Source organism: Stegastes partitus, unplaced genomic scaffold, assembly GCF_000690725.1.
Source record: "Stegastes partitus isolate 25-593 unplaced genomic scaffold, Stegastes_partitus-1.0.2 Scaffold900, whole genome shotgun sequence".
NCBI classification, from domain to species: Eukaryota; Metazoa; Chordata; class Actinopteri; family Pomacentridae; genus Stegastes; species Stegastes partitus.
The window spans coordinates 91018-109222 of NW_007578631.1; the positions used below are offsets into that span (position 1 = coordinate 91018).

At 38.2% G+C, this 18205-nt stretch overlaps 1 protein-coding gene across 1 annotated transcript in view; it reads left to right on the forward strand.

The window, feature by feature from the left end:
• The first annotated feature begins 1771 nt into the window (after positions 1–1771).
• The window catches only part of cnot3b (CCR4-NOT transcription complex, subunit 3b), a 44048-nt gene continuing 27614 nt past the window's right edge, over positions 1772–18205 (forward strand). The window contains exons 1-4 of the mRNA XM_008293663.1: positions 1772–1896; positions 9844–9906; positions 15290–15357; positions 16561–16635. Coding sequence (XP_008291885.1) covers positions 9882–9906; positions 15290–15357; positions 16561–16635 — 168 coding nt within the window. The 5' untranslated portion in view covers positions 1772–1896; positions 9844–9881. The remainder of the gene's footprint in view (positions 1897–9843; positions 9907–15289; positions 15358–16560; positions 16636–18205) is intronic.

Consider the following 18205-nt stretch of genomic DNA (forward strand, 5'->3'; position numbering starts at 1 on the left):
AATCTTGACACTACACCATCCAGTTTCTAATAGTTGGTAGCCTTTATAGCAGTAGATTGGTGTCCTCAGTTTTAAATTTGGTTATTCAACAGTCACATACAGCTGTAATCTTTTTGTCTTCATATATTTGGATATATCTTGAAAATAATGTTGAAATAAGACTTGCAAAGTATTTTAAATGAGATGAATGTAAATGTTAATTCGTATGGAGAAACTATTGCTTGACAACTGTATTATTTTTCTGCACATTGTGGGTCGGTGCTTGAACCTGTGACTTAGATGATACAGATGCAACAACTTTGTATCAGCCCTTGAATATGCTGGTTGATAAATGAGGACTACAAAGGCTTTAAAACAGAGCAGCACGGAGAGCCTGAGCTGCAGTGATACAAAGGTAAAGAGGTGCAGCAGAGGAGCCGTCAGCACAGTGAAGCCTTTAAAGCCTGATCAATACCTGACTGTTTTCATCACCCGGCAGCCGGAGCACACAGGTCAACTGTAAAGCGGTGAGTTTTATTAATCATAATTAGGGTTAGACACTGCAGGGTCAACACAAAATACTCACTTATGAATCTTACTCTCTTAAACCACCAGATTATGCCTCCACATGGGAATGGTGACAACAAAGAAGAGGATAAGAGGATGTAAGAAAAACAACAAACATGTCAGTGTAGGTGACAGTGTGGTTGTGGCTCAAGGGTTAAATTCAGTATGATGCAAAACTTAGTAAAAAACACACACAAAAAAAAACGAAAAAAAAACAAAAAAAAAAAAAAAAAAAAGATACAATATTGTGTAGGAAGAGAAAAAACATACATCCAGACTGTTTAAAAAATAGCTTAAAAAACGTGTTTCTTTTTTGTGTGTATGTGTGTGTAATTTTTTTTAATTGTAAGGAAAACCAGTATGGTTATGAATAAAGTCCTGTGCTAATCTGTGTTACTGAACTTTCTACAAAGTGATTAAGTTAAGAGCATCTACTCGCTGCAGAATTTCCTCTTAATCAAATCAAATGAAATTCCCTATTAAGACATGCTTGTGTTGTGTTTTGTTGTTATACAGTGATCAGGATTACATTATATGCATAAAAAAATAATTTTTATAAATAGATATAAAGCAATATCCCCTCTGGGATCAATAAAGAATTTCTAATTCTGATTCCAGTGATATGTGTAAACACAATAAATAAGGTAAAGCTTACTTTAATGGTTGTCAGTGCCTTTTACAAAATGCAAAACACTGAAAAAAAGACCTATGCAGGCTGCTGGTGTGCCAAAAATACAATGCAATTGTCATTATCTCCTATATATTACATTTTTTGAGCTTTATTTAGAGTTCAAAAACGCTTTAATGACAAGAAAACAAGGAAAGATACAATAAATAAACAGCAAAATAGCCACTTGGAGCAAACAAATAATCAAATAATGACTGGATTAAATAATAAATCTATGGTGGTATTTAACTGCTAGGTTAAAGCAGTCGTGGACTTCTTTTCCCAGAACCTCCTGCGGCTACAGGGCCGATGGGGCTGGCGGTACAGTGGGTCGTAAAACAAAACTCTGTTTACTCTTTGACCTTTGCCAGCCGTCCAATCAGAGTGGGAGTTACGCTGGAAGTAGTAAAACCAGACCGTTTTGACGGACAGCCACAATCAACGAATAGGAATGCGGGAGCGGCCGCAGCGGACCAATCAGAGGTGAGGTGGGCGGCGCTCCTGTCCAACAGGGCATCGGAGGAGGAGGTGTTCCTGGTAGCCATCTTGGATGTGCGGAGTGATTGTTTAGCGAGAAGAATTGACATTTTTTTTTTTTAGAAAATAAGCCTTCATACTGAGTCGCTGAAGATATACCGGAGTGCGGCGACAGAGGAAAGCACGCGTAACTCGGAAAAATCCAGGTAAATTGGTCGCGGAGCCAAAGGTGATGCATTTCTGTGGCTTCCCCCCCTTTCTCTCTCTGCCTCTCTCCCCTCTCCAAATTGTGTCTCCCACATCAAATAGCGCAGCCGGTAGGAAGCTGCAGCTCTCCACACTGACAACAACTTGTAGTCTGTGTGTTTGCGTTTTAAAACGAAAAAGCACAACTTCTCGAGCAGAGCCGCGGTGTGTGAACTCGGAGTTGGCGGTGAAGTGTGTGTATGTGCTCGGATGTTGGTGCCTACTGTTGGCACTAATGATGCCTGCATTGTTTATAAACATCCCGGGCGAACAAACACTTGTCCCTCGGTGTGAAAACGCCGTTTGGTTGTTTGGTTAAGTTTGTTCATGGATCTGTCAAGTTTTTACATTTGGCTACAAAATGTTCCAAAATCAGGCAGTTTAAGTGTCCTCAGTTGGACCAAACTCAGCTGCTCGGTGTGAATGTGTGTTAGCAGGACAAGGAGGGTTCTGTCTCCAGATGTGTGCACCTGTTTGGAAAAGTAATGCTAAAGCTGGTTTAACACGGTTTGATTGTTGAAGTCCTGTTAGTCAGGCAAGGCTGCAGTTGCAAAACTCGGACGTGCAGGTGAGCTGTGTGTCAGAGTTTGCTGAAGTTGAGTCCGAGGCTGCTTGCAGGCCAAGTTTTCCCAAAGGTTCAGACATCAATAGGCAGGCATGGGCTGCACAATACTGGGAAAAAATACATTGCAATATTTAGGTTTTCTACAATATATATATTGAGATTTTTATCCAATGCCTTGAAGAACGAATTGTTCTAAAATTTGTAGGGGAGTGCATTTGCATAGAAACTCGAACAAATCCTATAACTGAAAGATTGCTATTTGCTGTGAAGACTTTTTATTTAAAAAAGTAAAATATTTTGAACCTTTTGTAGCCTTTCTCAAACAGTTTAATATTAGCAAAAGTATCCAAAATACTTTTTTGTTTTGGATGACATTCAGATCAGACTTTGCACTACAGAGCTTGGTGGTTAGGCTGATTATCACAAATATACACTGATAAACAAAATACTTTCATTTCACAAAACAGAACTTCCATGCTGTGCTACATTCGTGCTAATATACAAATCTGGATAAAATAATAATTGCTGAGGTGAAATATAAATTAAATTGTACCAATGACTCCTCAATGCTTATCAATATACACTACAATTCACCAGTGTCCCCAGAACTATTCATGTACAGGCTACAGTTGATGCTGCTAGTCAGTTGTGCACAGAGAAGTTTCTAGTCTCCACTCGAGGACTGCAGCACAGCAGCTGGGAGTCGTTGAAATCAGTGAAATTTGATGTTCCAATGTCAGATTTACCTAAAACCAAGTGATTTTATCTGCATAGACTGTTTTTAGTTAGCGGAGCATTTTATCATTAGCTTCACAATTATTCGTGTTCACATAATTTTTAGAAATCAAAATCATGACCATGATTAATATTCTGTTAATTTCCAGCCTTAAAAATATATTTTTTTCCCCATCCAAACCTTCGTTTTTAGTGGGGTTTTTTGTGTTTCTCCCTCATTTGGCTGCGCACGTGGAACCCGCATGTCTGCAAACTCCTTTTAAATATAGTTTGAAAACACTTTGTGTATCCAAGAACACCAGCACGGCCCACTATGAGAACCATGTGTGTTTCCTCATTGTATCAGGCAGCAAATGTCCTCTTACACTTTCTGAAACACCGATTGGCATTTTTTTACTGTTTTCTTTTTTTATAGACCAAACAACTAATCAAGGACTAATCACAAGGGGTCTGGTGCATTTAGCCAAATGCCATATATGTGACAATATTTCTCAAACTGAAAACACTTCCTTTCAAAGTGAGATTTTTACTTTTGGGGTAATGTGCCCCATACTGTTCATTACATTATGAGCAGCTTCATCTTACAAAGTGTTACTTCTGTATCCACATATTTTATTTACCTTATTGCTGTTAGCAAAAGCTGCAATCAAGAACACATTTCAAATTGTGCAAGGTGCTATTATAGAAACTCCTTGTAGCAAGAGTTGAAAATGAAGCTATGATTGAAAATTAAGTCGAAATTACCAGTGCTTTCATGTAAGAAATCCCAAGAATATGTAGATTAGAAACAAAAAAGCGCGTACATTTTAACCTGCATTAAGGATAACTCAGATAATTTTTGTTGCCATATAGGATTACAGAAGTGACAATAAGTTCTCAACACCATTGCAAATGCCTCCTTCCAAAATAGTCATCAGTTATCTTGTTGGGCAAACTCCCAACAACACAAAGGGAGATTTAAATGAAACTTTAGCACATTGTTGAACTCCTGACGTCCCTAAACCTAAAGATTCAGTACCATGAGTGGCTGAATGGAGGCATTTCATTTATTCCTCTGTCGCTCTTCGTTTTACTCGGAGTCTGTCTCAGAACAGCATCATAAACAGTAGCTCTCTGCAGCTCCAGCGTTGCCACAAATGCCTTTGTTTAATGGCCTGTATCCGAACCTGATAACTGGTCCGCAACCGACCTGCTGCCAGATTGTGTCTTAAAGCTGACATGGCTTATTTTCCTCACCTCAGACTGCTCGTAAAAATATGTCTGCTCCATCTGTTCTCCTTTTGTCATCAACAAACGTGGACTGTGGGAATGCAGTTTGGGCCCTTTTCTGGGTCAAAAGGATCAGCTTTTCAGTTCGATGAGTGTTGGAGCCACCCAGCAGCAGTCATATCTGTGAAATTATGACTTAAAGCTCTGCTTGGTAGATCGAATGCATGGTGGGAAGAAGGCTTTTACAGAATATGTAGAGAATATATTTACATATTTACTGCTGAGAAAGGAAACATTCAACTGTCTCATTTGGCCATACTGCTTAGCATATCGTGCTGCTCTCTGCTGTGCAATTGAAATATATGTTAGGGTCATGAATCATGTACAAAAGATACACAATTATTTATTTATTTAAGAATGGTATCTTGGTTTATAGCCCCAGTGAAGTCTTTGCCTGCTACTTGATAACTGAAGGTACTTGAAGGAATATTTCTTCCTGTTATCTCCGTTCTGTTGCAATAATCTTGGTTGGCTTGGCTGCATGTTATTGGAAAAAAACTCATATATATTTTGATGTGAATTACTGGAGTGATTTTGTGAGGGAGTGCATCTACATCCGAAGTAAAAATAATTTAAAAACAGCTGAAAAAAGCTGTTTGGAACCTTTTCTCATATGGTGTAACACCACCAAAGGCATTCAAAAAAGGTTTTTTGTTTTGGATGGAATTTAGATCTGACTTTGCACTCATCGTACAAAGCTTTGTGGTGCTGATTTAAATGGTCAAACACATTAATCAAGTTGCACATGTAGTGGTAACAATTGCAAGACACTGCCAGCAGAGTACTATTTTTGGTCACCACCATTCTTTCTGCAGCTGAAATATTTCCGAATATCCGCTGCAGCATTTCTTTTTAAAACTAAATGGGCCCTTTCAGTGTTTCTCTCTTGTTCCCTGCTGATTTTTCTGAAGCCTACACACTCAGTTTTTTCAAAATAATGTTAAAATAAACTTTTTGTTTCCTAGAAACCCCTAAATTGAAGTGAATAATGTTCTTTCAGACTTGTAGATTAGTCAGGGAAAGCGAGTAGAAGGTTTCTTTTTGTGTCAAGCAGCAAACAAAGTTGTAACTTTATGTGTCTGAGTTAATTTTTCTTACTCAACATTTTAGTTGCAACTCTGCGATTCAACTGTCGTGCCGGCGCAGGCAACGTCAGTCCTAAGACGACAATATTGTTGAACCCTAATCTCAGTTGTGATTGTAAATGGCATTTTTCGCTTTCATGGTTAAGCAGGGCAAGAAAAACAGAAGTAGAAGAGGACCCTCACCACTTAAAGAATCATGAATATAAACCTATGGGACAATCCTGTAATGGCAAAGATGGTGGTTGTATGACACATGTCCTGCCCCTCCCCTCAAAAAGCCAACCGTCTGCTTTAGAACAGCTGACCTGGGAAACGTCCAGCCAGTTGGGTTGTCATATTGACGCAAGCGCTCACATTCGACTGGCGATCCAGGAGCAGGACATTTTACAGTTGCTTTCCTAGCGCATTATGTTGCAGTGCAGACGTGTCAGAATGAGAAGAAGCTTTCTGCAAAAATGTTTAGGTATCAACACTGACATGGAGTATTAATAGCAAAGCAGCACCCATCACGACAGTTCAGTGAGTGACAGAACGACATCTTTTAAAACACATAGACATCACATCAGGTGCTCCTGAGGCAGGTGCCGATTTGCAATCAGAAAAACTGTTGCCTGATTGCTCATAGTTTTTTTTTTTTTCCTGCTGATGTGAAGAAACAAAGATGATAGTGATTGCTGTCAAATTATCACAAGTGACTCACTCGCTCCTGAATGTATATAAATGCCTGTAATTACTGACAGGTAACTGAGTTTTTTCCTGCTTGCAATTAGACAGAAGAAGGGAGGGGGATGGTCTCATTCGAACCTTTGTTCAGTCCCACTTTATGTAGATCATGTTTCATAATTACCTTAACCAGGAGTCCTTGACAAGCTGGTTAAGGTAAAGCTTGGTTAATTTGATCAGCTGCAGTAAGAGGCCCTGCCTGCAATACCTGAGGATAGTCAGATTGTCTATCTGAGGGTGACAATATGGTGATATAAAAATGTAGAGCACCTGAGTCCTCCCTTTGGAGTTACATTAAATTGAATCACAGGTGGGTTTTTTTTGCCTACTTAGAATCTCTGCATCACAAACATGTGGCTACAGGTCTGCATATAGGAATATATTCCTTTGAATACTCTAGTGAAATCATCAAGAACAATAAAATGCTTGAATTTACATTCTAAAGAGACGCTGATCAGATGTGACAAAAGATTTAAGTTAGTAGAAAGAACTGAAGCTTTGATGCAATGTGCTTAAAACCCATCTGCCAAGTATTTGAGGAAGCCATTAATGTCCATGAACAGTGCTGCTGTCATATCTGTCCTACCTGCTCAGCTTCAGGGGAGCTAAAGAGCAAAAATTATTTTTTGTCATCAAAATTTGATTGGAGTAGGGTTGCAGAATATTAGGGAAAAAAGACCTTGTGATATTGTACTTTGTTGCAGTATGAATAAACGGTGTTAGAAATGTAGAATGGGTATAACTTCAAGAGGCAAAGCACTGCAGCTTGGTCCACCATGTTCACCACATTGTCTGTTGTTACACAGACTTGGTGTTTTTCATCAAGGCCCCAAGCAGCCAACACTTCTCCCTCATCCCCGTTGCGATGTTCTCACTTGTATTATCATCCAGTAAAAAGGCTGTTTGCAACGTTTTAGTTGTTAGATCTCATTAATAAAATGAGCAGTCAGACCTAAACAGGGCGCCGCTTCCTGGCTAGACCGGAAGTCTACCGTAGCTGCAAAATATTCTACAGTGACAGCTGTGTTTTAACTTGTGCCTTTCATTTTTTTATACAGCTTTGGGATGACAACTTGAGAAAAATTGGTGTATGATGGTGTTATGTCCTGCCTGTCAAATGACCAGATCATGTTTTTAAAAACTGATTTGGTGAAACTGGTATGAGGTGTTTGGAAAGGTGAAAAGTTAGCACATCAGTGATTCCCTTTGTCATTTGGAGCCTTTCTCATATAGTAACACTGGCAAAGGCATCTGAAATAGTGTTTTTGCTTTGGATGGCATTTCGATTGGGCTTTGCACTCGTTATGTGGTGCTTTTTGGTGCTCTTATAATTGGTCAAACAAATTAGTCGTGTTTCCAAGACACTGCCAACAGAGTACCTGTTTTTAATCAGCATCATTCTTTTTATTGCCTTTTCAGTGTTGCTCTCCGGTTCCTCCTTTATATTTCTGTTCACATGTGGCATCTGCATGTCAATAAGCTTGTTTCTTTTAAATAATGTTTAAAAAACAATCTGAGTATGTATCTGAGAACATGTATATCAGATTAAATGACATTCTATCAGACAGAATTATCTCGTAGATTAGTCATAGAAAATGAGAAACGTGAGTTCTCATTGTAGCGGAATGTGTTTGAGTTAATTTGGCTTACTTGTGCACAACAGAATATCACTGCTGAAATATGTACTGTGCAGCCCTAGAATAGAGATGGAGTTTGATAGCATTTCTAATTAATTTCTGAATAGAGCAACAACTAATGGCTACTTTTATTGTTGATTAATCTGTTCATTTTCGTCATGATTATTCTGTCTCAGTCTGTGAAATGGCACAAAATGGTGAAAAATGTCCATCAGTATTTTCCAAAACCCAACATAACAAAGTCTTGTTTTGTCAACAACCTAAAAATATTCAGTTACGATGACAAAGAAGGAAAGAAACAAAAAAATATTCACATTTAAGAAGCTAGAATCAGAGAATTAGTCCGCAGTTACTACAATAGTTGACAGTTAGTTAATCTTTGTAACTCTATTTCATTTTAGTTTTTAAAACCATTTTAGGTTGTTTTGTGCAGAATGGTGATCTCGCTCTTTTTTTTTTTTTTTAACATGTACAGTTTTCATGGCTCCACCTTGAAACTGTGCTGATTGTGTAACTCTTCTGTGCTGCCTGGTTGAAGATGTGTGTAAAGCTTTTAGAGCTTTTTTTTTGCAGCAACATCCATATTTGAAGCATCATCCACAGTCACCTCTACAACTGTGTGTTCTATCAGAATTAGGTTTTTTGGGCAAACATGTGAATACATACACAGAATTTAAATGTGAGTTTTGCTGTTTTTTTTTACTGAACTTACACACTTTAAAGTCTTCACTACATATATTATATGAGTCCGGACGAACAGGGATGTAAATTACAGCTTGATACACATAGATTCTGCTGTGTAAAAAGGTCTAGGTCTTTGAAAACATATTTTGCCACTGCTCTGTGACATTCATTAACCCTGTCCTGACTCCTGTTTGCCGCGAGGGCCATTAGTGCTCAATAGGGGGGCTGTGCTGCAGAGGCCAAAGTAAAAACAGCACAGCGGAAATGATATGAATTCTACTTTATCATTGAGCGAAATAAATTGAAGACCTGTGTGCACCCACAGTGCTCTTAAAACAAACTCGTTGCAGAATACAGTGTTATAACAGGTTGAGGGAAAAGCTTTATAGTTATCAAAAATGTTCTTACTGAAAAGTACAAAAAATATTTAAGCAAAGAGTCCAGAAAGGATTTTTTTGGTAAAGCTCTATGAGTTTTGGAATAAAATGGAAACGGCTCATGGAACACGTTTCTAATCTTGAAGTATCAATTGTTCCCACCAGGTTTCGGTGTCAGAGCCTCGGAGTCAGCTGTTGCCATCGTTAAAATGCATATGATCACAGTTGTGCACGCCAGGACACAGCTGAAGCGTGTTAAACAGAAGCAGGGGAAGCGGGTCATCAGATGCAACATGTGCAGACTAGTCTGTGGTAGAAAAACATTCTAGAAAACTAGAAATCATTTGTAGTAAGTTTAAGTTTATTTTACTTATGTAGGCATAGCTGGTAAACAAATAAGTTACTTTTTCAGCATGTGAAAATACTCCTGGAATACATTTGACAACAGATGACATAAAAGGAGGTTTTGTTTAGTATCTTTAGGGACATTTTGGAGTTTAAAGGCCACACTCAGCTGCAGAGCTGCACCTCTGGAGTTGGCAGGGACTCATTGCGTTGCCCAAAGACACTTCAGAAGAGCTGCCAACTGAAAATGAGGGTAGTTGTCTCCCTCTATGTCCCCAAGCTTTCCATCTTTCCATCAATCTCAGCATTTCTTTAGTGCAGTGCAGCTGGCTTGTTTTTGTCATTGCTCTGCATCCTGTCTCTTTGTTTCTCTGTGTGAAATCTGTCCAGATGAAAAATCACATTCACAGCAGCTTCTGTACATGTTCACAGTCTCAGTGTAAATAAAGCAATGAGTAATCCTAATCTTAATCTCTTTTTCCCACAGTGAAAGAAGGCATGAAGACATCATCCTAGTCGTCAGTCATGGCCGATAAAAGGAAACTTCAAGGTGAGCTTTCTGGCTGAGTGTGTGTGGGTAAATGTCTCATCAAACACCTGAGTTGATGCAAATAAGCAGTAGAATTTGTTGTGGTCTGATCAGATGCCAGGTGGGTGAGGTTTACCACAAATTATAATACAGGGAGCGGCACAGTCACACAAAAGCATCTCAGTGTCACTGTAGTTTGTTTTGCTGTGATTGGAAAGTCCCTTGATGGCATGTTTGCGATAAACTCGACCCATGTGTCACTTGAAGTAGGCTAAGACAAGCTTTTTTTTTTTTAAAGAAAAAAAAAAAACAGTTTACAGTCATGATCTGAGTGCGATCACACTTACCGCTACTGTTTTGTTTTGCGACCAAAAGTGGAAAGTTTTTGCTTTGGTGCATTTCTGTATTTAGTTTCACAATGCTTGGTTAAAACAGAATCTGAGCTTGTAAACACAGAAGAGTCGCATGCACTCATGAGTAGCTTGTTTACTGAGTTGTGTAAGCTGTTTTCCTGCCAGGTTAGAGGGTACTGGCTCCTGGAGCAGTCAGAAATAAATCTGGTTGTGGTTCTTCTACCTTTGCCTAAAACTTGATGGATTTACCTGAGCTGTTCTGTCACAAAACATACAGAAAAAACAAATGAGCAGGAGCAACAGAGATTATTGTTTATATCTATCTCTTGCTGCATCTGTCCTTGAACAAAATCACCTGTATTTTTGGTGTGTCATAACTGGGCTGTCTCCTGTGCTTGCCTGCTTATCGCTACATCACACTTGTACCATTTTACAAACCAGACTTCTTTGTTTTAGAAGTTTACTTTTGTTTTCTGTTTCGAGCATTGAATTCCAAAAAAAATATCCAGAAGTGGATACACAATAATATAATTATAATTATCATTATATTGCACATTTTTAAATGTCAGTTTTCTCATTTTGACCAGTGAGTAGCATTGTGTGTGGCCCGAGAGCCATCACAATTGGAGAAGGGATAATAACTTGTTGTTTTCATGACAAGAGAGACCTGATGTTTTGTATATATTTGCTAAAATAAGTGAGAAAATATCACACATTGGCAAAAAAAATTAAAAATCTATATTGTGAACCCTAGTATTGGCACAATTTGTAGATAAGGAGCTAAAACGTATAAAATGTCTTTCTTTAAAGACAGTTGTCAGCTCAGTTTTATAAAGCTGAAGGAAAAGCTTTTGGAAAAAAAACCCCAGAATTTATTAATTGTTCCAAACCAGGTATGTTCTACATTTTGAAATGGATTTTTGTCTTTTTTTAAAAAACTGAATGTGGTATTGAATAGGGATTCAAATTTCTGGCAATTTCTTTAACTGATAGTCAACCACTTTTACCATTAGAAATTGATTTATATAAAAAAATAAAATAAAGTTAAACTTTTCCCATATGCTGAAAAAAGCACTGACACATGGTCACCACAAATTTGTCTCTGTGGAGCATCAGAAATATGAAGAACAGATAAAGTATACACCAGGCTACTGAAATATAAACAGCAAAACATATAGACTAGTACAACAATCTTCGAAACTAAATAACATGTAATATTGTCAATATATTGTTAATTGATTAAATTATCAACATCAATAAATTAACAGTTAATCATCAGCATTCCTGGTATACAGCATAAAAACATTGCAGTATTACATTTGATGATCCCTTGTATCTTTGTTTTCCATCTCTGTTGAAACATTTCTGTTTGTTTGGTCTTCCTGTTTTGGTTCTGTAAATATGACGCTGGCTGTTTTTGTGCGCAGGGTGACATTGTGTCCATGCACAAACATCTGTGCAAAAGTCTGCTCATGATGCTGACACACTTTCACAGACATCAGAGCTGAGCAGACCTCAGACAGGCACTTTGTCTCTTGTCAGGATCTAACCCCTAGACTGCTGCACTGCTTCAGTCTCCTCTGTTCTCAGGACTTTTTATTTTAAAAAATGTACACAGTGTGACTGCACCGGCGAGGCTGATGTTGACTGATGTCTGGAGCGCTTCACAGTAACCAGATGATAATGCATCCAAAGCCCAGCGCTCGCCACAACAAGCGCTGTAACCCAGTCCAGACCTTTGTGTGAAGGCAGAAAACCTCGAGGCTCTGCTCCGTCCCACAGAAATCCTCCTCTTAGTCCTTTACTTTGATGTTATTTTCAACCGACATTTGTCACCACAGGCGGAAAACACACTTTCTGACAGGATTCGGTGTCACTCATCCCTTCACGTGTGCTCATGTGACAACTCCTACTGAACGCCTGTCACATTAAAAACAAAACACACACGTGTCTCACAAAAATGTCTTCACAAAAAAAGGAAAAGATCAAGCACCAGCACGATGCCGGCTCTGTCAAATTGTAATGTATTATTACAGAGGAAATAGACTTTCATCTAAAAATAACACACCCGCAGCAGTATCTTAACATCAAGGCTGTTTAAGGCCAAACTGGAATTTGCTCAGACAACTTAGTTAAAGCTGCAGTCTATTCTCAATACACCGGTTGCTGCATCTTTCTCATCACTCCTTGTTCATTAGCGACTGCACAGCTGATCAAATAGAAAACTAGATAATATTAGAAATACTCAGAGTTGAGGTTACAAGCAGCTGCCGCTGTTTTTTCAATGACATTTTTCAGTGTCTTCAAACAGGAACTCTGGTGTTCTGCAGAAACTCCGACTGTCATTTTGTTGCCTGTCAGAAAAAAATCTTATTTCATCCACAGTTTTTTTTTATCCAAATTGTCCCCAGTCCTCTCAGTCTGTCCCCAGTGCAGCTTCCAGTTTCCACCAAACCTTCTTTGATAATCGCTTCCTCTATGTCTCCTCCCGCCTTTGTTAACTAGTTTGCTTGTTTTTGATACCAATTATTAGTAATCAAGATGGCCAAAAGTAGATATTTGGAACTATACACAAATGCAGGAAAAATCAAAATCTTGGTGTCAAAATTCAGAAAAACACAAACTTCAACACAAAAATGCTTTGATGTATTTATTTCTTACTTATGTTTAATTAGAAATTACCTGTTCAACATTTACTAATAAGTTGTAAAGGACATTGCTACATAGAGAGGTATGAAAGCAAAGTAGTGCATTTTTAAATGAGTTGATGTTGTTCTTTGAAAAATAGCAATACGATTAAACAGAGAAATGCTGAACACTGAATCTGATTATAGGCCGGGCCAATAATTGGTCAGCCCCTAATTTTTTGTGCACTGTTTTTGTGTGCTTTTACATAACACTGACATGCTTCCAAGGAGGGTTTTTTTGTTTTGTTTTTGTTTTTGTCTGCATCAAAGCAGTTTGAAGGCAGATACTTTGATATAATCAATTAAAAATATGAGTAATATAATTGATTCTATGTATTTATTGCAGTTTAATGCTGGCAGGAAAAAATAAATGAAAATGGGTAATTCAACATGTAATATGATAATGCAAATACAATAAAATACATTGAGTTTGACCAAAACTTGTCTGTGAAACACTGATAAACTTTTCGGCCCATTTACACTGAGTGCTCTACACTATCTGCTCATAATTGTTAATATATTAGTTATAACATGTATTTGTGGCTGTAATATTGAGCCATCTGTCTCGTACACTGTTGTTTAACAGACAAACTGACAATTGTGTACAAGCTCATTAAAGGTACGAGCATTATGCTGCCTACTCAGTGCTGTTGGAAATATCAGAACTGTTGTGATTGTCTGGGATCGACAAGTTTCAGAAGTGATGCTTATATGCAGATTTGCCTTCTTTTATGTTTCTCCATTTAAATAAACACAAATATATGTTTACCTAGATTTCCCCAGACCTTGGAAAGTGACATAGCACTGGTCATACTGCCATTAGATGATGAGAATTGGATGGCAGACAGCAGAGCATATCAATGTTTTCCAATCTAGGAATTAAAAAATGTCATTCCACTAAAACCATCTGCTGTGTGGCTTGTAAAAGGGAAAAAATAGTCATGGTGATGTAATCCAGGTCAGAAATGCTAAAATTAGGCTTAAAATGATCTTTTTCCTGTTTACATTTAATAGCAAGCAACTAATCTGTGTCACACGATGAAGGGAGACATAAATCTGGGACATGCTGGTGATAACAAAGCCTAAATCTGGACGTGTTTGCCTCTTCCTGTCACTCTCTAATCTGTTTTGACTCCTCTACCATCACCCATGCACTATTTATGGACTTGCTGCAGTTTTAAGATTTTGGGATTTATCTGGCGTTTAACTGGGGAACGCACATTTGTGCACGTGTGTGTGCGGAGGAGATGTGTGTCACCTCTCGCTCACAAGCATAATGTGCCTTTTACGATATGCATATTTCATGAGATGTCAACCGCAGTTTGTAAGTGCCCTGCTGTTATACGGTGTGTTTGTTGTTGTTCTGTGTGTCTGATATAAAAGCTAACACTTCAGTGGCCTGTTTTTGAAAAGCAAGCACTTTGCTGAGTAAAACCTCTCAAACTTGGAACATGGAATATAGTGGAGGTAGACTAAATTTGTTAGGTAATACCAGGGCCAACAACAATACCAACACTGATATGCCAAATATTTTGCCTGATATGTGGCATTTAGGACTTTGTGGTGATAAATAACAGCTGTTTATATGTACTAAAGAGGTCGTTTCTGTGCACATGTACACCACAGAAGAGAGAGTGTTTGTGTGCTCAGGATATGATGGATCCATTTTTTGTATCAAACCCATTGACCCTTGTACCATTACATTAAGAATCAATCCATCCACCTCTAATGCAGTGACTATAAAGACCCTGTCTAGTAAAAATCAATGTATTTACCTTAACGTGTCCATATAATGTGTTTTATATGCGAGTAGACATATTATCAGCGAAATAAATCATCAGCACCATAAAAAAAAACATGGTTTCATATGTAATGAATGTAATCAACTGATCCTGACAGCTTGCAGTGTGGGACTGTGTCATTATTCTTCTTCAGATTCGGTTTATGGTTCAAACTGTGTGGATGAATTACTCCAGTATTACAATCACAGTTGCCATTGTGTAGTGTAGAGTCATTTTACAGTGTTGTAGATGAGCTGGTGTTCTGAGCTGCAGTGAGCTGTGAAGGGGTGGGTGGGTGGAGAGACAAATTTGCACGTTCAGAGATCTGCACAGACTAAAGAAAACAAAGGGGAAAAAGTGACATTTCAGCCCTTTTAATGCACAAAGGCGTCACTTTTGTGTGTAAAAGTGTTATTGTGATGAACAGATATTTGTTTTAGAGGTTTAATAAATGCCAGTAAAGAAGCTTTAAGAGATGTGTTCTGATTTTTACTGAAGATTTCCAGTTAGTCTGCTTCTTGCAACTGAACTTGCATATTTTGAGGTGTTGATATTGACTCTCTGCTTCTGTTTTCTCCTCCAGGTGAAATAGATCGATGTCTGAAAAAAGTAGCGGAGGGAGTGGAACAATTTGAAGACATTTGGCAAAAGGTAAGATAAAAAAGTGGAACTGTGACAACAACAAATTATTATCTTTACTATAATTTAGAATATAAGAAAAGAGTCAAAAATGCAGCCATTTACTACCACTATTTCCAAAAGCCCTGTTTGTGCAATCTGCTGTCATATAAAACAGTAAAGAAAAAGACAATTATCAGTTTGCACACCCTTGAATTAAAAGTCTGGGCAATCTTTCAAGGTGATCCCTTCAGGCACATTGTTTTTACTAATCAATGGTCCTAAATCAACGATATTCAATTGTAGATGACAGTGATAACCAGTAAATATCCCCAGATATTTTTTTCTTCAAGAGTTATTCAAAACTAATGAGTTTTTAAAATTGTATTAAATCCATTGATTCCCTGCCTACCGTCTGATCAGTAAATCGACTCATTGTTTCATCCCTAAATTGTAATTATTTGTGTTGTCATTGGTCAATTTGGCCTGTTTTTGTCACAATTTTTGTACCACTTTGGCTCTTCTCATAGTTAAGGAAGAGAAAATGTTTTTTAGTTTCTTCAGGCTCCTGTCATCATACTGCTTAAATAAATGCTGCCATTACCACAACAGGACGCGCAATACTCATGATACTTACAATAAAGTGAGCGAATGCAGCTGTTATTAAAACAGCGTTTGGCCCAGAGCAAGCAGCAGCACAGAGGCCCAGAGTGTAGATCAGTTCTCCTAATAAAGAGGCACAAAGTCATTAGCGGTTCAGTTAGCAAGGATCCCAGGTGCCTCTTTTTCCTTCATTACATCCTGTATTTATTGTGTGTCTTTGGCTATCACTGTATTTCCATTTGACTCTCCAGAAAGCTGTTTTGCCACATAAATGCTCATGTTTGATCTGGATTCATTTTTATTGTTTTTCGAGCTTATTTTATAGCCTGGTTCCCACTGTGATTTATCTTTTTTGCCCATTTTCATGTAACTCTTGCCGTTTAAACAAACATAATTTCCCCTAACATCAGTTGATAATACAAATCTACATCAAGTGACCGAATTTGGATTTTAAAAGCATAAAAAAATGCTTAATTGGCTGGCTGGTAAAATGTTTTACGGAATACATAAATAATAATTTTAACGTATATGTTAAATTTTAAATCTTTCCAAAATGAATGCAAACACTATTGCACTTCTGGACAAGATGGTATTTGACCTTTTGTTTTTTTTTTTGTTTTTTTTTCTCTGCAGCTTCACAATGCAGCCAACGCAAACCAGAAGGAGAAATATGAAGCAGACCTCAAGAAAGAGATTAAAAAGCTACAGGTGAGAGCAGCGAGACAATGGAAACTGAAAATTAGAGTGTTCTCACTGAAGGGTTGTTTAAGATGTTTAAATGTCAGGGCTTCGACAAAACTAAATACGTGACTTGACAAATCAGTGCTTCTAACTTTCAGTTAATGGCTTCTCTGTGAATTTTGAATTATTCAAAGAACCAGTGTTCTTCAAGTTATATTGGGTTTAGATTTCATAGAGACTAGAAATGGGGTTTGGTGCAGCAGTGTGTTTAAGAGATGTTCATCCTGAGATCTCAGCAAATATCTGTCCTGCTGAACACTTTCTGACTAAAAAGTTGACCCAGTTTCAACACTCCAGCTGAGTCCTCAAATGCTGGATAGTCTCTGAGGGGTAAAAAAGTGCATATGGATCCTCATGGGAGCATTTGAAGCCTCTGATTGAGGCAGTAAACCTGCCGGCTTTCTTTTAATTACTGGTTCAGTAACACGAGTAAATGAGGAAACTGGGAATGCACCCAACAAAGCATGGGAGGCACCATCAGAAAGATTCCTCTTCACAAGTTAATATCAGTCTTATTACACTTTTCTTTCATGGCTGTTGTTTTTGTTTTTACGCGTCATGTGAGCTGTACAAGTTTGCATATGCAGAGACTCTACTGCTGAAACTCCACCACCTCTGGAACCAACTGTGCTTCCTTCACCACCCACATGTTACATCGCAAAACTAAAAAGTGTGCACTAAGGTTCCACGTATAAGATGATAATGCAGGGTGCGCATTATGTTAATAAATAATAATCAGTGTGCATTTGGAACAGACCAATGACTAGGAATAAGATAAAATGGCAACAAAAGAGAGTCATTTGGAACAAAAACTAGCTGTATTCAGGAGAATTCTGCTAAAATACCCAACCAGAAAACCAGCCATATGGCTGCAATCACCATATTCAGGTAGTTTATTTTTTTCAAGTTTTTGAATGGAACATGTAGAATGAAGTGATTTTGATTAAATATCATGATTTTAGGACTAGATTTGGTTAACTATCCCAATGAAACAATAAGTTCAGGGACAGTCAGAAACAATGTGAATCAGTTGATACCGTGCATTTCCAACCTGTCACTTTTTGGGGTTCAGATGGTGAAACATTTATTGACAAATGTTGATCAGTTCTAGATTCCATGTGCACCTGCCTTAAATAAATTAGCGTAAGAGTTTCCACTTCCACTGTTTTCGACTTGACAACCGTTCAGTGTTCTCTGTGTGAATTTACACCTGGATCGACTTGTTTCTCGTTATCCAGAAACAGATCAGTATTTATCACCATGCGTAAAGGGGGTCTCATTTGTAGCCGATCACCTGCAAGCAGGTGAGACAGAAAGCTGCTGAAATCGACTTGACCCGAGGTCTCTGAAAATTGGATGACGGGGCTGCGATGTTTTGCTGATTGCCTCAGGTAGAGGTGTGTGCGCCAGTTAGCTTGTGGAGTGTTAAATATCGTCTCGCTCAGCCAGAAGCGCTCTGTGTTTGCTGCCGTCTCCGTGTTGTCATGAGGACCAAACTCCAAGCCAAGCCTGTTTGCTGCACATCAAGTTCACCATC